Source organism: Simochromis diagramma, unplaced genomic scaffold, assembly GCF_900408965.1.
Source record: "Simochromis diagramma unplaced genomic scaffold, fSimDia1.1 OVJJ01000216.1, whole genome shotgun sequence".
NCBI lineage: Eukaryota > Metazoa > Chordata > Actinopteri > Cichliformes > Cichlidae > Simochromis > Simochromis diagramma.
The window spans coordinates 825190-853107 of record NW_024386883.1 but is presented as its reverse complement, the minus strand read 5'-3'; the positions used below and the strand labels follow the sequence as shown (position 1 = coordinate 853107).

The following is a 27918-nucleotide window of genomic DNA, read 5'->3' as shown; positions in this document are numbered from 1 at the left end:
CGGCAATCAAAATTGGGCACAATAGTAAGAATCATTGGAGCATTTCAGTGTAAGGAATCTCTGCATGCATTGCACTTGCCCATTTCCTTCAACCTGGCCTGTGTTTGCTTGAAAATGGACTCTGATCCTCAAACGCGAGCAGGTGGAGCTAAAAACAAAAAAGGCCAAGTAGTGACTCTCAAACACTTAGATAGGTCTTCTTTTCACTGGGTGTACTGTACTGTACAGTTTGGTGCTTACTATCATTAAAAACGACAACAACCAAGAGACATTCAAGCGCCTTAATACTATTACAGACGGGCTCACTCTTTAAGGTACGAACTTCATTTCACGTGGCTTTCAGAAAGGAAAAACAAAAGAAAGAAAGAAAACCAAAATAATAAATAAAAATAAACCCAAAACAAATATCTCACAATAAGCACTATATTAATAATGTTTCTCATGGTAACACTGTATAGTTGAGTGAACAACACCAGTAGTTCAAGATAGCAGCAAGTATTCAAAAATGTCAAGACAACGGGCTGTTGAAATCTGTACACAAATAAAAATGGATGTAGAAAAAGGGCATAAATAAATCAATAACACAGCTTAAAGGGAGTCTTGCATAAATTGAAATAAACAACTGTTGGGCTGTGCCTTTCTTTAGAGGGCTTACTGTTTATTAGTAGAACTATAAGTAATGCATGGACTGGCTGCAGCAGATAAAGTACTTAATTCTTTTAGAAAAAACAAGTGAACAAAGTTATGTTTATACAATATATGCTACATAATATGTATTGATTACAAGTATGAAAATGGAAATAATTGCTACATTTTCAATAGAGTTGTACATATCTATTTACAGTACATTAGGGTTTAACTTGTCCTAAGCGTATACAATGTTTTGTGCAGATTGTTCCAGCATTCTGTTTGAGGTGATCAATACTCACAGTCTTATCAGTTGCACCATATTGCACAGTCTGTGTTGATGGGTGTTGAGTGCCTGTTTTTCGGTGTGGTGGAACAATCACTAATGTGCAACTGTGGATAAGCATGAGCGATGAAATTTTTTTTGTACCATTGATCTGTATCTATATTTGGCTGGACTGCACAGCATGTGCCATCTGTCACCTATTTATTTATTAATTTTTTCCTAATGAGGACCCCCCCCCCACTCCCCCCAAACAACATATTCAGCTTTTTATACAACCACACGTTATCATAGTGAAGATTTGCTGTATGTAAAAGTTTGCCATGATCATCTCTACACTAATTTTTTTATTTTAGTTGGGATTTTTTTGTTTGTTTTTGTTGTTGTTTTTTTACAATACTGTATGTCTATCGTGACATGCAGAGAATGACACAGTAAATATGACTTCTTCAAGTCTTAGATATGTATTGTAGGCTAGTTGACACAAGTTTTAATTATGTTGCTCCAGCGTCGGGAGGATATTGCTATAAAATTGCAGAAACGTTGAGAAAGTAAATAGATTTACATTACAAATATGCAAACAGATACAGTAGGTAGCTTTTACTCCTCGGTGATGATTATTTGCATCCACAATGACAATCTATTGATACCAAGACATCTCATATACATTCACAATTTCAAGAAACACTTCAGCAACTTATCTATGAGTCTTGCCTTTTCTCATCCACAGAGTAGTTTTTAAGCGTGTTGGACACCTGCTTGTTGGCGAAAATACACAATTTATGTATCAAGTAGTCAGGAAGAAATTTGGCAACACCGACTTCAGAAAACAACCCGCTAATTATTAGTTAGTTGGCGTCTTCCTTTTGTAGCAATAATACTGGTGTTTTGTGGCAAAAAACATTGGCAATTAGAACACATTTACATAGTGTACTACATAATACAGAGCAGATACAAATCCAATTTGTAAGAAATTCATGTAGTTTGATTGTAATACTTCTTATTCTTCACCTCTTGATCAGCATTTTTTTTGTTTGTTTTTTTCCCCAGATGGGTTCAGAGTCTCCAGTACCCTTCATCAGTTACTGTTCACAGATCAGTTTATCACACAATAAAAATGCTATCAAGGGTTTTCTTCTTGGTCCATAGTCTCCCATTCCCTGGTGGTAATTACATCACCAAAGCCATTTAAATAATTTTCTAGTTTCTATATCCATTTTTACTCTCATTCATAATTCTGCCATCTTCAGCTCATCTCTTCTAGTGCTGTACTCGCTGGCCTGACTTCCACGTCAGATAGCCGTGTCCCACACAACGGCCTGTGGCCTCTGGCAGGGAGGTGTGCCAGTTTTACGAGGTTCAGGTGTCCGTCTCCAGCTAGGGAGGATGGGCATGCTGTCCTGCTTGCACAAGCTTTTGTCAGGACGCCTGTGTGCCTTGATTTCTTTGCACAGGCAGCGCTTACGCTCGATGACTTCCAGCAACTTGCCGTCTCTCTGGGTCTGCGATGTGGATGGGGTGGTGACCCCACTGACAACAGGTTGTCCCTGTGCCAACTGGGCGAGCTGTTGGAACTGCAGCTGCAGGTGGTGCTGTTGCTGAAGCTGCTGAAGCTGCTGCTTTAACTGCAGCTGCTGCTGGTGTAGCTGAAGCTGCTGCTGCTGCTGCCGTGACACACCGGGACCACTGGGACTGCTGGGACTGCAGGGTACTTGAGGCTGGGCCAAACTATGCAGCTGAACGCAAAAGGGTTAAAAGTCAAGTTAGTGCTTTCATCTAGTCATTTATCATATGATAATATTTTCATTTATAAACCTACATGATTACTGCAGTGGTGTTACCAGTAACAGCTGGTCCTCACACATGTAGGAAAAAAAAGAACTGCAGTTCCTGCAGACAGCCACCAGGATGCAGTCCTGCTGCATCTATTACAGTTTGAGGGAGGGTCAACCAGACACATGCAGACAGTCTCTGCAGCACACTCAAACTGCGTCAGCACTTGCTATGGAGCCAGAAACCGGGTGAAATGTGCTGCTAGAAGACTGCAGTTCACCTCTCAAAACAGAGTACAGCATGTTCTCTAACCCGCAAAGGCCTCTGATTTACTGATTGAGTACTAACCTACGTCATATACCTTTCTCTTTTTTTTTTTTGAGGCAGGCCAGAACCTTATTCTGCTCAGTGGGCATATCTACCAGCTAAAAATAGATCTGCAGGAGCTGTGTCTCTAGCAGTAGGGGAAGTAATAATGAGAACAATATTAATGTTCACTCTCAAATCTACCTGGGATGACGGTAAAAGAAACTGTAGTTTTAAGGCTTGGTGAATATAATACAGTGCATTCACCTGATTCAGGGCTTCTCGTGCTGGTAGACTGCTCTGTCTCTGAACGTCTCCTCCACCCACCTGTCTCACTCCAGCAGCAGAGGAGGAGCGACCCAGCCGCCCCACTTCTGTAAGGAAACAAACATTACATTGTGTGCCTGGTAATGGGAGCAGATGGATAGAACTTCATTTCAGCACACAGAGCTATGTTATGTGGCTAGACTTTTGATCTGCGACACAAACTCATTGCTCATTATTTAAGGTACTAAACAGTTACTGTCTACTTACCAAAAATTAATTATTTTGGTGTTTATTCCTGATTCAGCAATTATTGTCTTTTCGAATGGTACCAAAATAAGATAAAAACAGGATTATTTGTTCGCACATTCCAAGACAAAGTTACCGCAAAATTTCATAGAAAGGATGCAGTCGAATCCAGAAATGTGACAGGTCACAATTGTTAATATCCTTTTAATAAGGGGCTTACCTATTATATAAATTACAATATATTAAATGTTTAGACCTTATAACTAAATTCAATTCAAATATAAGCTTTTTTTTAAAAAACAAAACAACCCAGGGTGCCTCCCTACCTCCGTTGCGACAGGCAGGAAAGGTCTGGCAGGGAAGAGGCAGCCCTACCCTGGGCAGAGCTCTGAATCCTAGGCTGCTGTCAACACCGGCCAGTGACTCACTGTGTCCAAGAGCCCTGCTTGTGGACCCACTGAAGTGGACTGGGATGCCTGAATGGCCTCCCCGAGACCCTATTCCAAGCTCTTCCTTGTCCGTCCTTAACAGGGCATCAGCACTACCGTTCCATGCCCGGCCTTCATCCTCTGAAAGAGGGAAAGGAAAAGAATACAGGATTAATAGAACCTTATTTTTAATGGCATTTGCACTTTGTAATAAAAAAGCAACCTCTGACTTACTCTCTGTCTCTCTGCTGCCGTGACTGAAGGACAATTTCCTCTGCATAGGCCAGTAAGACCCGTCATCGGCGGATAAACTGGCACTGCTGTCCCAAGGCATGAAGCCAACTTTAGACTGAAGGGATGCAGACCCTCCATTGCTCTTGAACGCACCTTCACCAATACCAGTAAGACTCGAGGGCTGCTGCAGAGATGGTGTCTGAGAGCTGCCTCTCAAGCTCTCATAAGCCGGGGGCCTCCTGAAGCCACCGGAGGGGTAGGTCCATAGCAAGGGGCTGTCCGAGGAGGGCGGCTTGTACGCTGGAAGGCCGTGAGGCGTGTGAGAACGGAGGTGTGGGCGAGAGTGAGGACGCTGGGATGAGGATAATGGCGTGGGGGTTGAGCTGGTGCTGCTTTGAGGCGTTTGGCTGCTCGTGCTGGTAGTGATGTCCAACTGTAAAGAGTGTGGACCTCCATCCCTATCACGATCCCTTTCTCTGTCTCTGTCTCTGTCTCTTTCCCTGTCCTTTTCCTTATCCTTATCTCTATCCCTGTCTCTATCTCTGTCCTTGTCTCTCTCTCTTTCCTTGTCCCTGTCTCCTCTACCCCTATCCCTTTCTCTGTCTCGGTCCCTGTCTCTGTCCTTTTCCCTGTCCTTATCCTTCTCACCTTTGTCAGACTTCAGGAGGAAGCTAACTGACTTGCCCTCCTTGCCTGTACTTGAGGTTTGTGTCTGGACTGTGGCCTGGTTAGAAGCCTGGGAGCTGCTCTTGGTCGGCGCAGGAGAATCTCCTCTTTCTGGCTTCCGATAGTGATGGTAGTGTGAGGGGCGATGGTGAGGGTGATGATGGTGATGGGAAAAGGGGGAGGTGGATTTAGAGGAAGGAGGCAGGGGCGTGGAATGACTCCTGGCTCTCAGTCCAGGAGCTGGGCCTAACTGGGCGTCTCTGCTGTGCTTGTCCTGCTGCGCTGCGCTGCCTCCTGATGATTCCTTGGAGCCCGACAGGGATACAGGAATATTAGAAGAGGCTGAGGAAGAGGTGCTCGCTTGTGTTGTTGCGCTTGATGTCTGAGTTCCCATTTTAGTGGAAGCAGATGACTTGTTCTGCACCCCGACCCCACTGGAGGCTGCTGCAGGCTGAGGGAAGGCGAGCAGCGGGGGCCGGTGCTGTAGTAGATTGGGGAAAGGCGCCGGGATCTTTGTGTTTGATTCTTGCTCCGATTTATTCCCTTGCAGCAGATAGGGTGTAGGAGCTCGTGGCGTGTGGGGGCTGGCAGAGAGGACCTGGGGCACTGGGGTGGAGGATGCAGAGGCAGGCAGAGGAGATGAATGGGAGATTGATACAGTAGCTTTAGGTTTGGAATAGGAAGGGGAAGAAGAAGATGGGCGTGGCAGCGAAGAGGAGCTGCTGGCAGAAGAAGGTGTCACATGAAAGTGTTTAGAGGTTTTCAGTTTCTCGTGTTTGGGAGGGAGGTGTCTGTGGGACTCCCTGTCCTCCTGCATTGGGTATTTCATCTCCTCATAGATTGCCTCACTCTGGTCTGAGTCAGAGTCCGGTGTTGTGGCCACAGGGGTTACAGGGTGGGGTGTGGCCGTCTGACTGTCTCTGGTGAACACTTGGCCCACCATTTCTATATAGACTGGCTCATCATCCCCATCTCCTGTCTGAATCTGAGAGTCTGATGCCTGAAAGGGCATTGATGTGGCAGAAGGAGGCACACGTGAAGGAAGAGGGTCAAAGGAAAGCTGGGTGCTGGGACTTCTCTTGGGCTTTAAAGGAGGCACCTTCTTTGTTCCAATCTCTCCAGAGTCAGACTTCTTCATGGCTGCAGGGAACAAAAAAAAGAAAGCAATTTCAAAAGAACACATAATTTTCTCTGTAAAATATGCACCTGAAAACACATTTCCTACCATTCTTTTTCTCTGAGTGTTTTGCCTGGGAGTGAGTGGGTGGAGGCGGAGGTGGTGTCTCAGGAGGAGGTCCTCTGCTGTCAGCAGAGGAGGAGCTCAGGCGAGTACTGGGGTGGCGTTTGGGTTTGGCTGGAGGGCAGCGGCCGCCGTGTTGAGATTGGGTGTCTGAGTAATCTCCATTCTCTAGACTTGTATCTCCGGCTCCGACAGCGTGGCAGGACTGCGAGCGCGGCGCCATGGCAGAGGCACAGGAGTGAGGGGACAGGTCCTGGGAGGCAGGCATGGTCATGAAACCCATTCGGAAGTGCCGTCGGAAAGAAGCCAGGTCTCTGACTTTGCCAACAGTAGCTGAGGGGTCATTTTGCGTGGAGCTGGAATCAAGGAACCGGGTCAAGAAAGTGTTAATGGAGGAAAAATACTGTAGCATGAAGAAATCATAGAGAGGTGTAAAACAGTCATGTAATACTCCTTATACTGACCTCCCCTTTTCCTCACTCTCTCTTTGGTCTACAGACATCGTCTTTGCAATAAAGAAATGCCTGCAGGGCGTCTGCTGCTGAGAAAAACACCCTGGAGGCTCCTTTACCTTTCTGCATTCACATCTGTATTCCTCAATGTGTGCTTACCCTTCAGACACATTCAATTAGAAACCAATTGCCTTGTCATAAGCAAGGTACTCGTGTGCACTCTGCTACTGGAATTCCCTTAATTTTTTTTTCACTCATCTCTCTCTTTTTTTTAATATGTTTATATATTCAACCTACATCTGTTTTCTGCTCTCAGGATCACTAGAAGCATTTCATCTGTTACCATGGGAACAGTTGTGATTTTCTGGTGTTTGATACTTGCTCTTTGAAATCATCAATGACACAAGCTACTGCAGCAAAAAAAATGAAACTGACAAAGAAAACAAAATCTGACAGAATACAGCAGCATTTCACTAAAGTGGGCAGTAGCTGGAATAGTATTTTTTTCTTTGGGGTAACTTACATATTTGCAGGGCATGTAAAAAAAAACAAACACACACACACAATATGTCTCTTATACAGTTAGCACAACAGGATTCAAGTATTTTTCAGCAGTCTGTGATTGAGCCTGAAGAGCACATCTTCACACAAAACACTAGTTACATTGTAAAAAGCAAAGCTGTCTCAGTCATCTTCTTCTTCTGAGAAACACGAGATAAGTCTTTGGCCAACTGAGATCGAAGTAAATTTATTTGCTTTAGTCAATAACATCATGAGCAAAACCACAGCACTGACACTAGGAAAAAACATTCACACGTGTGATAGAATTTTGTGTGTCTAATGTCACAGAAGAAAAAACACACACAAAAAAAAACAAGGAGCATATTTAGAAGGTTATATTCATATTTGGTCTAAATGTCTGAGATCACCAGATGTTGCACCTCTCATTCCTCCATATTTTGCTATGTAAAATGTAAATAGGCAAACGCTTTCTTGACATTTCTTCAAGTAGTCTACGAAAATAGTTCTCCAGGCTTCTCGTAGGACATTCAAAGCTCTTTTTGGATGTTGGCTGCCCTTTGTTTTGATCCCACCAATTGTTCCCACACTGCTTCAATAGTGTAGAGGTCCAGCTCTGTGAAGGATAATCCAAGACTGATTGTGTGCCACTGTGTGTTTTTTTCTTTCAGATGTGCTTTTATTGCACTGGCAATTTATTATTACTCTCATACCGAAAAATGAAGCTCCTCGTAATCAGATGCTTTCCAGAACGCATTGTATGGTGAATCTCAATCTGCAACAACATGGATCTTTTGACTGCATCTCCAGCACCACTGGCAGCTCCAAACCAAGACAGTGCTTCCACTATGTTTTACAAATGACTGTAGACTCTCCTGACCAACTCTGTACATATTAAAAATAATATGAACCAAAAATGACTAAATATGAATGCATGTACTCTTAATTTGATCTGTTATTGTATATTTTACACATGTTTGTATGGGATATTGTATTTGTTTTAAATGTTATATACCTATGTGGTATGTGACTTTTGTTGCCATGATGCCAGGTCTCTGTTGAAAATGAGATTTTTAATCTCAATGAGATTTTTACCTGGATAAATAAAGGATTAATAAAAAAATAAAAATATCCAATATGCAATATTTCAGTCACTTGACACACAATTTCAGTCAGTGTGTCCAATATCTCAGCCTTTTCTCCTTGTTTCTTGTTTACTTTCCTTAAAAATTGCTTCTTGACAGCCACCATTCCACGGAGACCACTCCAGATTGTTTCAGTGAACAGTTTCAGTGAACAGTAGATGGATCCACTGAAGGGCCAGATGTACTGTATCTCTCAGGTGCTGTGTCAGGTCTTTGCTGGATTTGTTCTATTTTTTAGAGACATGACTTTCAAATACTGAGTGCCATAGAGGATTTTCAGGTCTGCCACTCTTCTTTTGTCATCCACTTGTCTAGTTTCCTCAAAAACATACCATGTTTTTTACCACACCATGCCAAGATGCGCCAGGCTTTCAGTGATTAACTCTTCGGGAAACATCTTGTGGTGCAAAAAATGCTATTTTAAGCCTAACTGTGTTATATTTGACATTTTTCACACATTCAGCTAAAGAAATGGGAACAAGCTATGTGTTTCTGCAACAGGCTGGTAGTAACAAAGTGCCTAAAGACCCAATTTAAAATAGGTTCATTCCACAGTTGTATGTCATGTGCAGACAAAGCTTTGGTTTATGTCTTAGGTTAAGTAGCTTTTTATACTTGAATGATCCGCAGGTCCATGTTAAAGGACTTAACACAGACCTTAAAAAAGACAAATGGAAACATCCCTCTGAAAATGGTCAGGTACAAGGAATGGACAGAAAAACAGAGGGAGAAAATGTCCAAAAAACAACTTTGGAAGACTGTGAGAAAGTCGGGAGAACTATTGGTCAAGACCACTTAAAGAAATAACAAAATGACAAGAAATTCTGGCTCCTTGGAAGCAAAACATAAAGAACTGTGTGTGTGGGAGGGGGGTGCACTTGAGACTTTTGCACAGTACTGTAAATTATTCAGCCTAGTAGTTAATTGTGACATATAACTATGGGCCTTGCAGCGCTTTCTTTTAGTTCAGTTGCAATCCCTGTGAAGCACAGGAGACAAATGGGGCTTTCGATTTGCATTCAACATTTCAAGCAGCAGAAAATGCAATGAGGCTGCTCGTAGAGAAAAGAGAGGGTTCTGTTTTCCTTCTTCATGTGTGAGGCAGTGTGTGTTTATATAAGTGTGTTAGAGGAACAGAGTGCATTGTACATGTATCTTTATCTCCTTGAATGCCTGCGGAGACATGCTAGTGACTCTTCACAATCGACACAGATACAACAGGGCCAAATTAAGCCCAGAACAGAGGCTGAGCTGCTCTTTTTGACTGAAGTCTGTGTGTTTTTTCTTATTTCCATCTAAAGGAAGGAGCTTCCAACAGTTTCAAAATGAGACCAGACTCAGCGGTTCACAAAGTATCAGGACTCCCACTTCTATATTTGCTTTACCTTTCTTGCTGCTTCGCATTAAGCTCATAATCTGCGGGGGCTAAATGAGATCGATACCACCTTCATATCTGCATTTTAGAAATGAAGCTACAGCCAGCAGCTGGTTAGCTTATCTTACTATAAAGAGGGAGAAACTCTTAGCCCGGCTCTGTCTAAAGGTTACAAAATCTGCCTTTCATCACTTCTAAACCTCACTAAATGAAAATCTGTACTGGAGAATAAGATGAAGCTTGCCATTTCAGGACAATGAGCTCTTGTTAATTAAAGGCACAATATGATTCCTGTGCAAATGGGATTTTTTTTTTTATCATGAATACAAGACTAACAGAAATATTGGTCAAAACAATTTCCATAAGCAATCTTTATGCTGTAATAACATCCTCTGTCTTGCTTTTTCTTAATGGTATGATTGCCAGCAGATAAATTTAATGTCTTGATCCCAGCAAGCACTAGAAAGAAGAAGAAGGTGATGTCATCTGCTTCGCCCTTTGAACCACACCTTTGGTAGAACAGACTCTTGAATACTACCTCCATCTCCTTCTCAGAATGCAAGATATTCCCAAAAGCTTCGATAACTGTGGCGATAAAGCGTTCGCTGGAGAAATCCAGTTCATATCATCCTACCCCTGTAGCAGCATATAGTCCTGTTTCTAATTCACCTTTTCACTTGGAGGCAAGGTTTAAGAGCGGGTTATGTTTAAACACCTAAATCAGACCTGAAAGAATGTTATTTTTGAGAACATCAAATCTGATTCGAAGGCAAATCAGAGCAGTCAAGTCGTCTGTCGTTAAAGTCAGGGGTTAATGCTGAACTCTAAGCGTGTGTCTGTCCTCATTCTGTTGGACCTCAGTGACATATCTGACACAGTATGCGACACTTTAATTGATTGCCTTAAGTTATGGGTTGTCACCAGCGTGGTTTCAAAGTGATCCGATTCTTCTTCTGTCACCAGAAGAAAATGATACAAAAAGTGAAAGTGCCTTGTGGTTTAACCAAAGCAATCAAAGGCAGTCGTTGTGTATTGATTCTCTTAATGATATTATTACAGGGCTGTTTACTAGCATGTGAGAGTTTTAAATGCCCCTAAAGCAACTAAAGGATAAAACATGCCTTCCTTCCGTGACATTAAATAACCACATAGTGAATAATGTCTTTGAATTTTCCACAAGATGACAACAGCTGTCTCTGTCTGTGCGTGTCACTGTAGCCAGTCACCTCTTCTTTTATGTTTTTTAAGTTTTTCTACTATCATGAGGCCGTGCTGACAGACACAACAAAGTGGGGGTTTTTTTTGAGAGAAATGAATGAGTTGTCTATTCAGAGCAACCTTTAAATATCTTTAACCGACAACTGTCGACCTGTTCAGTGTACCCCACCTCTCGTCCTATGAGTTGCCAGGCTTTCCCTCTACCAGACCACTAACACTTCCAAATCAGCACAAGAATTTATTAAAACTATTTACAGTTGTCACGACTGGGAATTGTTCATGCCTTGTGCCATAAGGAACTGTCTCTATTTTTAAAACTCATATTAAAATTCACCTATTTACCATTTGCATCTCCACAGCCGCCTGCGCTTCGTGTGATTTCTCTACTGGGAGCCTCGGGATGTTAAACTGTCTGTCAGTGCACAGCTTCCTTTATCCCTCCACTCTTTCCGTCTCCTTCACTCTCCAGCCAGGTCTGCAGTTGCTGTCCTCCCTTAAGTCCGTTCGGTTTTCACCCCTTTTGTCCCTGTGCAGTTTTATCCCTGACCCCGTCCTGTTCGTAATTATCACCGGTCATGTCCCGCTTCCACCTCTGCTCCTCTGGCCCCACTCGGCTCTGCTTTCATCACTCATCGTGTCCCGTTGTCCTACTTGCTGCCCTACACCTTCACTGGCTTGATGCTGCCATGGCGTTGATCTCTGCTGCCAACACGAGGGCCTCCAATTACCGCCGTGAGTCATAAAGCAATGGATGGCACATCTAAACAAACTTGAATTGTTGTCTTTGATGCTCTCCTTCTCCTCTCGAGCACAAATAGCCCGAACCCCATGCTGAATTCAGTTAGTTATAGGTGACTCACATTTGAACAGCACATCCTTCCTTCTGCCCCCAAACCACATGCTCAGATACACAAGATCACTCACTCACAGGCTTTTCAGCACAATGCTGTCATGTGAGTGTGATGACGTTAGGTCTGTTTTGACCCTTTTGAAGAGTGCTTGAATTAATTTGCTTGTTTGGGGGTTTGATTCTCTTCTTTCTTCTTGTATCTAAATACAAATCTGATCTTAATTCTGATACTCCTGCAAAAATAAACAAATTATACTGGGCTGAAAAATCACAGAATTGTGTGGGACTTCAGTTTAAATATCGTTGACATCGCACTTCTGTGCTGTGATTTACTATGATTGCTTTTCTGCTGGAAGATTGTTTAAAAAAAAAAGAAAGAGTCTGGAGGTGATGCATCAGCAGCTAACTGTGTTCTACTGGTGCACAAGTTATAGCCTTGAACACACACTGCACAGTGTTTAGCAGCAAGTCCTCAATGCTACAGTGAAATCAAGCAGCTGCAGAAGAAGTATTCAGTAACCTCATAGTCTGAAAATAAAAGATCTACCTATCCTGCACGTCTCAATCATGAAACCAATACAAAAGTGCCTTAACGCTTACCCGCCATAAAGACAACATTTGATGCCCTCACTAATGTCTGATTCATTTTGTTCTGTAAGCAGGCCTGAAATATGACAGAATCCTCTCCGTTCAGAAAAGAGCTTTAAGGGTTATTCCTAGCAGGATAAAGAGTTAAACTTGTATTCTTTCTTATAGTCAGCAGGCGTTCAGTGCTCTGTTTACAAAAGGAACTGTGACTGGGTTAAAGTCTATGGGAAGCAACACTATTTTGCGACGCTTTCAGCACTTTGCTTGTGAATTTGTGGTCTCAATAGTTGATTTAAAACCATATTTTAAATCAAACATTCAAAGAAAACATAGCCTACTCTATTCTATCTGTCAATTTTGTAACTCGTTTTTTTAATTCAGTGTGAAAAAAAAGAGAAAAAAAGCAAAAGTCCCAGTCAGTAACCAGCATTACTGGTTTCTCTGTCAGATTAGCCAAAATGATCTACCTGGGGCTTCAGATTTAATTGGTGACATCACGGTGAATGTGTCCATCTTTAACATGACGTCCATGTGCAGAATTATGTACTTAAGAAAAATCACTCATTTAAATTTATTAATTTTTTCTAAAATCTTTTTTCTTTATTCCTTGTTTACTCTTTTGCTTCTGAAAAGCTGCAGGCCTGCAGAATTTGAAGGGGGCGTGTGCGTGAAATGTACATTAGTCAACCTATAAATCCTCACACTTGCTTCTTAAAAAAACAGTGAAAGAGTGAATGGCCCAGATTTATGTAACATGTTACTGCCAAAAACCATTTGATTTCGTATCCATGTACTATAACACTGTAGTGTATGCATTCAGAAATTACGCAATAATTACTTTTGGCCCGTTTTTGCCTTGTGCAATTCAGCTCTACTAATTTATCTCATCTAAAGACCGTATTAACTTCATCATGACCTGCCGCTATGCAAATCTATGAGATTCACTTCCAGGTGAACCCTTCTGACTTCACGAACAGTGGCTGGAATTAAGATTTTGAAAATTAAACTCGTTCACACTGGATAAGAGGCTTATATTTCCACTGAACTGAACCCTATTGTAATCCACTCACCTCTTTTTACTTCCCTCTTGGTCTCTCTGCCTCCAGTCCAACCGGCTCTTACGATACAGCAGGTTCATGTCGCTGTGGGATCGCTCCTCCTCGCAGCCTATCACAGCGCAGTGTAGCCGCTTGCTTCGCCTCTCTATGTCACGCAGGAAATGCTCGACTGCCACATCCTGGGCAGAGCCAGAGCTCATGGTATAGAAGAGGACTCAGGGGATGGCGATGTATGTCACAGGCAGCCCTCCTTTAGACAAGAGAAAACAGGAGCCCATTAATCATTTAAAAAAAACCCAAAAAAAACCCAAGTTTAATAACTTTCCAGCCTGCATGCAGATGACAAGATTGACAGTGATTACTTTGTTCATGCGGCAACATAAATAATCAACTCCAAATTACTGGCAAAAGTTGTAAGGGAGTCATTGCTTATCACGCTCACTGTGTCATAGTGAACAATCCTTCCCATTACTCTACCTGGCAGCCGTCATAGCGAAGACACGGTGATGCATGATGATGATGATGATGGAGGTTGCAGCTTTGTTTACCCCTGCCTCTAGTGTATCACATGAAAACTATTTATACTTTCATTATCCAGTTATGAATATTTGAGTAAGCATGGTAAATCAGCTGCAGAGCATCTTTGGCTGCAGGCCCTGGGATGGCCTATCTAAGCCTGTCTACTAGCCAGAAAGTAATGCGGTTTGTCATATGTAGTGCATGCACAGCTTCCTACTCACGCTCCCTCCATGTGAAGTCAGGCTTGTTGTGGGGCAGATATCTGGGAGTCCAACAGTGTTTTCATGTTGGAGAACGTGAGTGTGCAGCGCAATTGGCTAAGAAAAGAGCAGATGTCAGCTGATGCACGATGCTAGTGTTTTTCCACCATAAATAGAAATTGAATGTGTTTTGATGGTGGACACTCAAGTGGTATCGTCTGTGCCCCTGGCATCAGCATGAGTTAAACAGCTTTGCTGGGGAACTAAATTGAATCAGCCACTTTACATGACATGCATTATTAAGCTAAGCTTGTTTGCAGTGTAGCTGGTGAGTAATTTTAATGGTCCGCATTATCAGATATTCTCACAAAGCAGAAAACGGGGGGAAACAAGCAATATGAATCAAATGTGGTGGAACACATGCGAATCCAGTTTAATGAGACCCGATTTACAATTAAGGTCCTATGATGCTTCACACAGCATGAAAATACATCAAAAAGTATATATTGACACTTTCCAGCTGTGCTGTTGTTTTCCTAATTCTGTAGATATTTTCGATAACTTAAGCAGTTTACCATCGTCTGCACACCATTTTCACTGCCAGTGCAGTAGCTCAGCTATGTCTTACTATAAAGAGAAAAAGCACACAGTGAGAGCAGCAGGCGCTGTCACCTGGGCTAGGTGGCATGTTGATCTGTGTACCTGTGTGTGATTCTTTTGTCACAGCCCAGTGTGTCATCCAGTGTGTCAGCGTGGCTACTGCTATTCTTGTACCCCACAGCTCTGACCACAACCTCGACCGCTGCTGCTGCCGTGTTTGCTGACTCAATGTTAATTAGGTTAGGGAGCTGTGACTGTAGGTTGGGCTTTTGTTAAATGGAGCTTTGATTTTGGTTTCTAGGATCTGGCAGCTGAGTAGGCAGCCCCGCAATTGTCACATTACACCCTGTGGGTTGGTGTACAATTAGCCAAGCTAAAAGAACCGAGAGTCCAGCATCTTATATATCTACAGGCAGGTTTGTGTCATCAGACCAGGCTGCAAAATATTGTTTTTACAAGCATGCAATACGCTCATATAGGGTGCCTGTTATTAATCCCCAGAGTCACTTTCTAACCCAAATAAACTGAGAGCGTTTAGGAAGTTGTTTCAGGAGCATCTGTAGGGTCAGGAGTCGCTTGAATTCCTCATTAAAACCAGGAGGCAGATGGAGCCATGATTCACGTAACTCAATCTGCATGCAACGCTGCAAACTACTCATTCATGCACATAAGCAAACATCACACACACATACTCACACACACACACACATATTCAAGGCCCCCATAACACCCTTCAAACACCCTCTGTGTGTGTATGTGTATAGCAGTAACTGAAAAAGCTCCGCCAATATGACTACTATAGAGAAACGGGAATTTATCGAGGCACATCATAATCACCTATGTAAAATATGACAGTGTAAAACATTTACAGTGTGATTTATGAGCATAACAAAAGTTATGAGTGAAACATTATGCAGTCAGGGGATTCACTCTGGGTGTACATTTTGTGGTATCTCATGTCGAAAACCTTTCCTTCTATAGCTGCTACTGGATTCACAGCACTGGAAGGCTTTGTGCTGCAGCCCTCTGCCCTCCAGTCTCCACCTCAGCAAGCGGTCCAGCAGTGTTGTTTTACCTCGCTGTGAGTGAGACAGCAGGACTACAGAGTGGACAGACACATCATCACACTGGCGTGGCCTCGATAAAAGTGAAAAATTTCTACAAAACATGTATGTTTGCGTTTGCAGAGGCTGGATAGTTAACATGTTGCTAACACGTTGTAGCAAATAATTCAATAATCAATCTGTGACAATAGGTAAGGAAATCAGGGGGGGGGGGGGGGGATCAGGATTTTCTCAACACCATATTTTTGGTTCACTTTATCAGATATTTAGGAAACAGTGCGCTATACATATCCTTCACTTTGTTTGGTTTCTCCTGAATACCAAAGCCATTCCAGCCCACATCTGTATGGTATCTCAGCACCTGAGCTGGACAGCACAGCCTGAGAAACAAACAGAGGAGAGGAGGAGAAGAAGAGAGAGGCGGTGAGGAAGCAGTGCATGAGGATGGAGCAAAACGTTCAGTGGAAGAATGAGCAGCCTGAAACACACACAGCTAGGAGAGGAGGAGAGACAGAGGCAGCGGGAAATGGAGAGAGAGAGAGGAGGGGGCACGGTGAAAAATGGGGGAAGCCAACAAAATAGAGAATCACTGATATAGCAACACGGGGAAGAAGACGAATATGATTAGGCGGGAAACGTACTGCCCAGACAGACTGACGGAGGGGAAGATAGAGACAGGGACAGGGAGCATGGGAGCAGAGGGAATGTGCAAATGGAGGCAAGTGCAAGGGAGAGAGGATAGAAAAAAAAACAGTGAAAGGCAGCCAGACTACAAGAATGGGGGAGGGAGGTGAAATCAAGCCTCTCACACTAGTCGCTGTGTGTGGTCTCCTAGCAACACTGTCAGCATCTCTTCCTTAGCCGCTGAATATTCACAAAGCAGGACGTCAGCCTCATCATACAGGATGATCCCGGGGTTAAACTTCACTGCAGCTTCATTTGTACCCGACTCTCTCAGGATCAATAAATATCACATGTTTCTTAAATAGCACAGTATGTATCTTAGTAGTATCTGTACTGAGCTACACAGGGGCTAATATTAATCCAGGCAAATACACTCAAATGATAACGCTTAGTATTTTAAATCCTATCAAGCCAGATTTGAACCATTTTCTTTTTCAATGAGACAAAGATTAATAAAAAAATACTTAAGATGAGAATATACATACCAGCTGATATACTAAATACTGTAAAGAATTAAACACCAAAGTAGGAGGGATGTGAAATCCCACCTCCTTCTTCTCAAATAGCCATCACAAATGTTTTTACAGTTAAACGCCAACTTTCACATTGGCTGGATACACATTATTGGGTGAAACAGCTCATTACTTCTTTCAGCCCAAACCATATCAGTAGTTTATATGAGCTGTTTTTATGTCTATGATTTGCTTCAGTCTGAAATACTTAACTCCAGGCACAGAAATCTATTCAGTTTCTTATTATGCAGGAAATCTAAATCTGATAGAGTCAAGGCTCATTTAATGTCAAATGTAAATGATGACTTGTGTTGAGCACTTTCCTTAACAAGGTAACATCTGGTGAAGAGATGCTTTTTAACAATCGAATGAAATACTCATTTATAGTAAACATATTACAGCATGATACGAGAGCTTCCGCATAGCACTAGGGCACTAAATACATTATTATGGGGGGGGGGGGGGGGGGAGACTACTACATGATCATTTAAAGGTTATTATAAGTTTAAACAATTTTTATAAACTCCCTGCAAAGCAGAGGAAAAGGGATTTAACAAATTAATCCACCAAATCATATCATTGCACATATTTTTAGAGCACTAGAAAATGCTTAGAGAGTGAGATCAGATACAAATCTAATGTCTGCAAGGTAAAGCCACAAGCCAGTTTACTTTGGTTATCGGAGCTCAAAAGACAGAAAGTGGGGGGAAAAGCAAACCTGAGCTGTGTCCAAAGATAACAAAATTCCCCAGCCACTTCCCCTGAAGATCACTAATTAACACACTATATCACATTTATTTATATAGTGTGTTTAGAGGTGCTGGCAGGCATTTTTTTTTTTAGCATAGTAAGGCTTGCTGTTTTCCCACTTCCAGTCTTTGTGCTAGTCTAATATAGCAAGGTTTTTTAGCAGGTTTTTGGATCTTCCCATGAAAGAACTCTCAAAATATTTTGTTAAATTTGGTTAATTTCAGCAGAAAAATATAAAAAGTTAACGCGACGCAGAGACGGTGCGTGGCAGAGTGACGAGCACTGGTCAGTTGTCGAAAAGTTGCCTTTTTGCAAGTACAAACATGCTTGCAAATATATTAATGGCCAGATTTTTCTCACGCTTTCTGTTTACAGAAACTGAACTTGCAGTGGGAAATGCTGTCCTAAACATTTGGTGAGTCAAATCCTTTAATAATTTATGACAAGCTGTCCACCTTTAACGCATCTGAACGCGGGAACAATGTCACATTCATAAATTCTGCTGTTTTGGGATCAGAAGGAGAAGATGTCCATTTGGAGCACTGATAAATGATTCATGATCAGCTCAAGAAATACTTTGCATGTGTTGTTTCTCCAGAATCGGGGTTAAACTTGTTTAATGTCAGGTTCAGTCAACCGCCCGCTGTGTAGGACCTGACTTCGGCTCTTAAACACTTAAAGATATTTCTGCCTTTAAAATCAAAGACCCTTTACACTCTGGCCAGCTAACCTGCAGGCCAGAAAACACTCCAATTGACACCTATTGCTTTGTGGGCCCGTGCACAAAAACAAATCAATGTAACCCTTCCTCAAACCAAAACAATCACTTAAAGTAAAACCTGTGAATGTGTGAGCCTGTGCATTGTGTGACTCACAAATTTACGTTTGTGTGCGGTGTGTGTGTGATGGGAAGAATTCTCTCAAACCACAGTCACTACTTTCATCTGAGGGTTACAGGGGTTCAAGCGTGCCTTCGGCTTCCCTTCGTGCATTGCTGTTGTGTGCTAAATTCTCTACAATATTGCATTGTGCAGTGAGATGCCTGTGGATGATGAGAATGGACAGGAGGAGGAGGAGGTGGAGGAGGAGGAGGAGGAGGAAGATGTATCATTTCAGGACAAGGATGGAAGGCTGGTGCATAAGAGATAGAGAAACGTTTGAGATGTCTTTCTCATGTTTTGGGCATGAAAGAACTGCAAAGCAGCTATCAGGAAAAACTGGGATGTAAAAAAAAACCCTCCAAAACCCTTAATGACAAAGTCATTGCTTCAAAACATTAAACACACAGAAGACACATGTACACTCACTTAAAAGTATGTGAACGGGCACTTCGCACACTTTGGGTTCTCCTCCTCAGCGTTGTTCAAACTGAGTGACCACTAAATCTTTCATGGAGCGCTACCAAAAATATCCCACAAAAAGCGCTTCCCTGATTCCTCAGGATACAGCCCTGAGCCACAACAAACGTTCAGAGATGCTCAATGTATGCACCTATTCGCCCAAGAAATAAATCCTCTATTGTTAGAGCAAACAACACACGGATCGTGGATAGAAAACATGACCAGTCACAGCTGGTCAATAATAAAATAATTGCAAAAACAATGGAAATAATGTCGCTGCAAACGATGTCTTTCTGGTCAAAAAGAGGCAGCGAGCCAATGACCTCCCAATCTCCAGCTCCCACCTCAGCTCGCCCTTGCCTTCATCATCTTCTGCTGGAATCTGCAGTAACCAAGGTGACCCACTGCACTTAGCATACATGAACACTTAACAGCTTGCACATTCGCAAGCATTTACACAACACTGGGCAGATTTTCCTTCAGTCTGCAGCTTGTTGTTCTATCACATGCATAAAGGGTTGTGGGAATATCAACTCATACCGCAGAGATAAGATTCAGAGCAGACTTTTCTCCGGCAGCGGCATGTGGACGCTGACGAGTGCCGCCACTAGATGTGCTACAATTTAAAAACCGAGCAGGGTCCCTTTAAGTTAGTCTGGCTTTCGAAGATTGCATTAACAAAAAAACGAGGGAATTCACATCATATAGAAAAATGTAGTCTCTGTTTTGTTTGTCTTTTCATCTGGCTGTTGAAACTCAGACTGTGAGGTATAGCGCCGCAGGGACAAGAGTAAGAACTGTGGAAGAGGGAAGAAAAAAAACTCCTTAATGCTTCCACTTGTGCATGAGGGGAAGAGCTCCACTCCGCAGCTGCACACGCTTCACTGAGCCAGCATCCTTCTCTACCCAAGATCTGACTCATTTTCGGATGTGGATTACCCTGCAATATTGTCTTCCTGTTAGTTTCTTCAGCTTAAAGTCATATATTTAGATATCTAGTTTACAAAATTATCGTGAAAATATCCAAGTAGATAAAACTCAAGATGCTCAGTTTTGAGCATCTTGCCTTTCTCTGTTAGGTAGAAAGGCCTGTTTTTCAGTAAATTATATCCCTTTGCATGTTTTATGTATTTTATAACAGCCAAAACCAAAATAATCTGCAGCTCTGTGGGTGTCCCTTCCCCAAACATGACAAACCTTATAAACTATTCAGCAACAATTAAGCAAACTCAAATAGCCCAAAGCAAAAAAGGATCAGCTGAACATCACTAAAAGCTACACATATGATTTGCCTCACAGCAGTTCATGGGCTTGACTCACATCTTCCCAGAGCTAACGCATTCAAACAAGCAAAAAAAAAAAACAACAAAGAAAAAAAATTTGCCTCTGGCTAGAGAACAATGTCCAGAGATAGCTGCAGAAGAATAAAAAACAAGCATGAGGACTGAGGTGACCTCTATTCAAAAATCAAATCAAAACATCGCCACACACAAGAAAGCATCAGAACTCTCCCCCAGTTAGTCATACTGGAAAAATAAAAAACCTGCATGTCAGACCGGCCTTCGTTTGATTGACAGATGAAGCAACGGCAGCGTTGGTGTGATTAGCAAAGCCAGGTAGGCCACAAGTGGTCTTCCAACATTTGAATCAGCCTACTCTTCGTGCTCAACATCCCCCGATAAGCGAGTCATAGTGTAGGCTGTACAGGATAAGCACACACATGCCCACACACACACAGCTCTCCCACTCATCGATCTCATTACAAACAAATCACATCTCTTAGGGACCATGTTATGCACCCCATAGTGTTCAAGAGCAGGACAGTAACTCACGACAAGAGGGTTTTGTAACACATTAAGACATGACAAACTTTACATGATGTTAATAGCTGGTAAAAAAAAAAAGAAAAGAAAAAAGAAAAGAAAAGAAAGAAAAACACACACACTTAACTGCCAGCTCTTTTCTGTCTTTGTATAAGGTGAATAAAATCGCAACAGGGACTTTTTAAAGGTGTTGAATCAGGTCAAGCATGTCTGAGAGCTTTTCAAAGCCGTGCAAACTGAAATGAAAGAGAGGTGGTACAGGTGTGTCGTCCATACAGGTATGATTGGCAGGCTTTCAGCAGGGGGGTCTCACTTGAGCAATTCCTATTCTTGTCATTCCTGCTGCTCACTGTACTGACAGTGATGAAATGAAAAGGCCATAACTGGGGCAAATGGCAGGTGATGGCAGATTACACACTGCAGGGGGTCCGATGGAGGCAGTGCTTTCATACGCTGTACTCGCGTTGTGGTCGCGTTGGACACATGGCCAGAAAAGGCAGATGGAAAAAAAAAAGTCACTTATAACAAGATGATTGTGAGATACATGTCCAAAAAACAGGAGTGTGATTAACATCCTCTGCGTCCGCTTTTGATGTACCTGCTGTACGTCTTGCTCTCTTGCGCAATAATGCTCAAAAAACTGCGAGCAAATGTGGCGAGCTGAAATAAGTGCCAGCTGGATTTTGAACTAAAATACTCAAGCGTTTAAACTCGTTACAGGGTTTAAAATACTGACTTTTAAAAAAATGAATTATTTCTCAAAAGAAAACGGCCCAGATTGGGGCAAAGATAAAATAACCTGCATGATTCAGAATCCCTTCCCCAATCCCAACAACTCATATTGCTTGTGGGACCCCCCAGCATATTTTTTTGTGTGCAATTAGCTGGAGTTCCTTTTGCTGCCAAGTAGCTGAGCAGCTGCAGTCTTTTCTCTTTTTTTAACAGGACAAGGCAAAATTGCTCTGACATTTAAAAAGCATATTTAAGTTACACTACAATTAGAATTTACATTTCTGAATGTGCGATCGCCAATTTCCAACACTGCTGTGCTCTCAGTTTTTGCTGGTTTACGATGACCTTTGGCAATGTCACAGACAATAAATTATCACTGTGAGACACTCCTAAGACCATCATGTCTCCCCATCAGTTTGAGACCCACTCACTCACACAATACAGCGACATGCGGAGGAGCAATATTTGTGGAACATGATACGCTTTTGATTGTTTGCATCACACAACTGCCCCGATTAACACGTTTCTGCCTCCTAATCGTTTAGCAAACATTAATGAAGGTCTCTTGAAGGTCTTTAGCATAAATGTAAAACATTAATGAGACCGGGGACATTAATATAACACTATGGACCACTTTGGTCCATTTATGCATGCCTAAACATGTATAATTTCAACAAAAAAAAAGAAAAGAAAAGCTGCATTGTGTCCCTCCTGTAATTTCAGATTTTGCCAATTACTGTTCCAACATAATGACCCTGAAATGACTTTGCTAACAGCTTCTTGCCAAATAATAATAATGACTTAAAAAAAAAAAAAAGATTTGAATGGCTCATAAAAATGTGTAAATGTGTAAACTTATGTTTTGATGAAAACATCTGCATTTTGTTTGCATTTATTTATGATGCTGCAAAGACACAGATGCACACAGGCGGCTGGTGATTAACGTGGCTTGAGCCTGGCGCCAACAAGAGAGGAGTGACTGCTGGCTTCTAACTTTATTTATTTTGCATGGTACCATGCAAATGACTTTGAAAGGTTTAATGAGAAGAAAACAGAGGGGAAATGAACAAAGATGAGTTGCCTCAAGGAAATCATTACCACACATCATTACTCTTGACTACACACTGCAGTGAAAGTGGATGCTCTAAGATACTCACAATCCAGAAAGAAAGCATTTAAATGGGGCATTTAATTTAAATTTTCATTGGTTAATTTGCCCATATACATTCAGTCATCCTCCGGTCAGACAAGGGACAGACGTCTATGAGCTTTTAATGTGAAGAGTCACAAAGCAACAGCATCCAACAAAGTGGACGCAGAGGGACGTCCCAGATAAAGCACTGAGGAGTCATTTGTAGCGCAACATAATAGCCCCACCTCGTCCCTCAGTGCGTGCAGGGTCTGCCTATTATTCTATTATATTTTGCTGTGTTTTTGTTTTGCTTTTCAGAACCTGTATTTAGAGCAACACAGAAAAGAAGAGTGGCCAGTATTTCAGTCTTCTCTATTGAGAAAAAAAAAGAAAGAATTTATAGTGGGGGATGAAGATGAAGAAGAAGAAGCTTAATGAGAATCAATTTAGGGTTCTTTTATTTCTGTGTAGTCTTGGAGTGAAAGGGGAGGAAAAGCAGAAGACAAAGGGGGGCAGTCATCGAACAATGTTCAGGTCTGGGTTTGTATCCAGGACATGGTTTGTAAATGGCATGCCCTTTAATCAAGAAGCCGCTAGAGACCTTTACCTTTAGCCCTATATGTACTCCTATACACTGTGTCTGCTTAAAATAGCTACATGAAAAAGTGAGTCTGATCTACAAGCAAAGGCTTTAGTGTTAAGGTTTGATGGGCACTGGTGATATACTAGTTTAAAACTGAACCAGCAAGCCTGGTAAATTTTTATTTTATTAAATTTTTATACAGCTTTAGATTAAAGTGGATCTGTTTTCTGTTTCCTTCTTTTCTATAAACATATATTTTTACATCGGGGGAAATCATAATAAACATGGCCAAAGTTTGAAATAATGAGATCAGCATATGTCGGTGTTTGTTATCCCGGTGAGGCACAAGCTCGGGCTTGAGACAGCTCTACACACTTTCTATTCTGCAAGAAGTCAGAGAGAGGGGATATCCCATCTAAGGCACACGGTTCTGGCTGTAAGCACCAAAGTCCCACTCCCTTCTGCTCTGAACTGTCTGTTTAAAAGGGGCAGCCAATCAGGACAAAGCTAGCTTAGAGGGAATCCAGATCTAAGAGTAGAAATATGGACCTGGAAATGAAAATGTTGCGTTGACTTTGTGACTTTTTTCCAAGTTTAAACATTAACCTTCCTGTCTGAGTTTCGACAAACAAGGGGAATAAACCTTAGCAGAAAAATAAGGCCCAGACTGGTCCTTTTGTGGTGTCCTATGGGATGTGTAGACATTCTTATGAGGGCCTATCACAGGACATCCTCTGCTCTTTCAGCTGTGAACATTTTTTTAATCGGTCTCTTAGAGTTCTCATTATTTAGCAAGGTCAGCCCGACATTATGGCCAGAATTACGCCACATTAACAACTGATAACTGTCGTATTGTCAGTTATGTGACACAAAAACAGAATATCAGCCTCATCACGGGGTCATATGTTTATAAACCAGAATTTTTCCAATGTGACAAAAAAGAAATACGTCCTTAAAGATTCCTGATTTATAAGCATATATAGCCTTAACGACTTTTCTTTTAAACCCACAGCTCTCCTCTAGCATATCCACAACACAAGACTCAAGAGAATATCACAAACTTTCCTCAAAGCATCTGAATCTCCCTTTGTTAAAGATTCCCATCAGATATAAACTGACACAGGAGTGCCAGTAAAAATACAAAGAGGATATGCTGTCATTTTAGAAAGGAGCATGGGCAGTAACAATTAATAACACAGATTTAAACTGATACAACACTGCAAAAATCTTAGTTTGACCAAAAGGTTTTTTAAAATGTGTGTAAACCATAATTTTACTGTTAGATTTTACAAACAGAAGCTGAAAATCTACCTGTTTGAGAAGCAGGAACACGTGAATGTGTAGCATTATTTCACTAGCTTACCTTAAAAAATGAGTTAAACATGGATCAACATCATATGTTGCTGCCGTTTGAGAAAAAAAAAAGATGTTCAGCTGTAGTATTCTTTTGGTTTTTCATCACTTTTGCAAGCATTACATTTGTTGAACATATACGGGGGGAAGTGAAGATGAGCGACAGAGGTACAAATGTGGCCAGACTTCACCACTGAAAAGATGTGAACTAAATATACACCAAATAAAGAGGAAGAGTTGATCAAAATGCGCTTTTTTAACTGTCTGCAGTCACTCACATTGATCACAGTCTGTAACAGAGGAAATCGTGGTCATTTCTGATTCCATATGTCTCATGTTCTTCCTTAAAAATAGCACTGTATGCTAACATTGCCCACATTACACTATAGTATTACTTTTAACAGCATGCTAATATTCAAACTCTAGGGAAACAATCTGTTTTGGTGCTTCAGTTTAAAAAAAAAAACCCATTAGTGCTCATGTAGACACGGGTATCTACTCCACCAGAGAAATGGGCTTAAAATGTCAGCATCTGCCAAGTCTGTCTCTCATCCATCAGTCCCCTCACTCTCTGTGTTTCTTTCCTATTAGTCCCCTCTCCTCTGTGGCCACGCATAGGCCATCCCTCATCCTCACTGGATCCAGTAATTTCTCATTCGTTTTTAAATCAGACATGATGCACACAGCAGGCTAGAGCAGCTGAGCATTTCCATCCTCTTGATGGAGAGAAGCTCAAATGCAGTCAGAATCTTTCTTTCCTCATCAAAAACACTTGGGACTTCTTTTTTTTTAATTATTTCCATTAGTAAATAACAACAATAACCTCCGCTCAATTTCATTTCTTCTTCAAGTCTTTTGCTATATTTCATGTATTTTTTAAAAGCTCTAAATATTAATTTAGTGGGATAAACCTCTCTGGGATTGAAGGGCATGAAATGAAACCCACTCTATTTAATTCCCACTACTTCCTGCTTTTAATACCACAATAAAATGACTGCGGCCCGCAACGCAGAGCTGCCACTTCCTGTTTTTAATCACATTTCGGGACAATCACATTTTGAGATCACTAGGTGAGCCCGGCAGTCAGTGACAGGTGGTCTGAGCACCAGTTTTCTTCTGCATGCAAAACACACTGCACAGCATGCGTAGCTCATAGCCTGCACTCAATGACCCCAAAGTCACAGCTGCTCTCACCCAACCCTGATCCACTCTGTAGCTAGGAGTGGTTAAGCCAAACTGCACAAGAGATGCTCACATAACAGACCCTGATTATGTGCATCTGTTAACCTAAGCTAGATTTAAATGAACGTATAGGAAGATTTTGGTCTTATTAAGCTCCAAGGTCAACTGGGACTGGCTAGTAAATAGTGTCAGTCTCAGTTTCAAGCAGTGAAGTATTCAGTCTTGCTGGTCCAGCATCTTTAAAGGCAAATGATTACATTAATTGCACATTCAAAGGGGAGGCCTTCATAATTCATGTTGGGACTGCTTTGTCCTTTTTAAATGCTTTTATTTGTTTTGTGGCAGGCAGTTAATACCTACAATAAACTGTATGGATATTCCATTTTCTTCCAACACAAGCTTCCTATCTGTAATATTTTGAAGCAGTCTAATTACAAGTTGTTTTTGGGGTTTTTTGGGGGGTTTCTTGCCTTTCTTCTTCTTTTTAGGGTGGACTGTGACGAAGAAATCTCTCAGCAGGAGTGCTGTTCAGAGGCTGTTTAGAGGCTGTCACGCCCGGAAGGCGGGTGGGGTATGGGTTGAGGGGGGGGAGACATTGCTGACTAGCCTTAATTTTGCGTTCAATTCACAACTTCTCGACGCTTTTGAATCGTCTTATGGAGGATCTAAGGAAGAACACTGCGGCAGTTGATCGAGTATTAATCACCAGATGGCTTTCCCTTTAGAAAAGAGAAAGAAATCTAGTGATGTGGCTCCCTCCATCCAGACGCCTGCCTCTCTCTCCCGCACCTCCAAGACGCGCCAACACATCCTCACCTGGATGCGCACAAACAAACGCACACATACACACACACGTCACCCCTATACTCACAATCAGAGTATTACCGCCCGTTCACACACGCACGCACGAACGCACACACAAAAACACACAGCCGTGCTGCATTTACGGACTCGTATAATCCGTAAACATGCAGATGTTTCCCATCAGGGCCATGCAGATTAAGACGCCAAACACTGCCGCCCCTGTCACCGCTGTGCTGTAGATATTTTGATTAACAGCGCCGTGCATGCTTCAGCATCAATAGTCAGCTGATGCGGGCTTGTTTTCTGGTGAAATATTTATACGGGCATGTCACGACTGTACACGAGCTGTGGGTTGTTACTGCGTGGCGATGTGGCGATATCTGGACGGATCTTTTACGTTTGGGGCTAAAATACGGGCCTGGCATTGAATGACGCGAGCCGCGAGGCTTCAAGGTTGAACAATTTGGCTAGTGAACACACGGCGGCTCGCTGTCACCCGTGCACTCTGGTGAAATTTACGCGTAAAAATGCCCGACGTCCCTCCGCAATATACCATGTTTTCATTTGCTAATAAGGCAGACCATAACCACCATAACCACGACAGCTGTCTACGTGGGCTAAACGATTTTGTGATTTATGCAGCAAAAACAAAACACAAATGAAGGTGTGATACCTACCTTGATAGCTGTAGAGTCTACGGCTGGCGCAGAGGTAGACTGTGCCGATCGCCTAAACCAGTTGCCCAGACTCGTAAAAAAATCAGACAACAACAAAACCACGCCGGTTGTTGATGACACAGCTGTCTTGGTAAACAGAAGGGAAGGGAAATGAATCCTTTCCCAGATGTGTCAATTGACGTGGAAATAAAAAATTAGATATTCAGACGCCGATCACCGGACTGACGCCTTTTCTTGACGTGAAAGGTCTTCCATTTTTAGGGGGATAAACGGCGCACTGTACTACCGAGGATCGCTGTAGACTGGCCGGTGCGAGATCTTATTGAAAACCAATATGCAATTCAATGCGACGTTAAAATGCTCCCCAGCCGACATCATCCTTGTGTCTGTGTTTCTTTCAAAATCATCCGCAAAAGAAACACGCTCACAAATGCGGGGATGAACAGAAAGAAGAAGAAAAAAAAACGTCAAAACAAAAAATGCGCAGATGTCAGCGCGCTGTGCTGGTTCAAGCGCTGGGCATCCTCACTGAGCATTTGCATCCATATTAATATTCATACAGTACTTCCTGAGAGCAACCCAGTGGTTGTTTTGAGAAAACTGATTCCTGTTATCCTGCTATTTATCTCTCAGTGAAAGTGAAAGCCACAGAAACTGCTCATATTAACAGGACACTCATTAAATGTCC

General features: G+C 42.1%; 1 protein-coding gene across 2 annotated transcripts; it reads right to left on the bottom strand.

Annotated features, from left to right (window-relative positions):
- Positions 1 to 205: 205 nt before the first annotated feature.
- On the bottom strand, positions 206 to 27451 carry LOC120734178 (neuronal tyrosine-phosphorylated phosphoinositide-3-kinase adapter 1). 2 transcript variants are annotated; one of them, XM_040032796.1, is made up of 7 exons: positions 27231 to 27451; positions 13288 to 16038; positions 6056 to 6426; positions 4165 to 5970; positions 3829 to 4071; positions 3257 to 3363; positions 206 to 2646 (listed from the first exon to the last, which is right to left on the bottom strand). In XM_040032796.1, exons 2-7 carry the CDS (start codon positions 13473 to 13475, stop codon positions 2203 to 2205), a joined length of 3159 nt encoding a protein of 1052 aa, XP_039888730.1. In that variant the 5' UTR covers positions 13476 to 16038; positions 27231 to 27451; the 3' UTR covers positions 206 to 2202. The 2 variants fall into 2 exon arrangements, with proteins under 2 accessions (XP_039888730.1, XP_039888728.1); XM_040032794.1 differs by having other exon boundaries at positions 13288 to 13525.
- Positions 27452 to 27918: the final 467 nt, after the last annotated feature.

Coding starts and splice junctions, on each gene's coding strand:
- LOC120734178 (XM_040032796.1), bottom strand. CDS start 13,475: ATGAGCTCTGGCTCTGCCCAGGATGTGGCAGTCGAGCATTTCCTGCGT. Junction 4,072..4,164: donor CGGCAGCAGAGAGACAGAGA/GTAAGTCAGAGG, acceptor TCCCTCTTTCAG/AGGATGAAGGCCGGGCATGG. Junction 2,647..3,256: donor CACGAGAAGCCCTGAATCAG/GTGAATGCACTG, acceptor TTTTGCGTTCAG/CTGCATAGTTTGGCCCAGCC.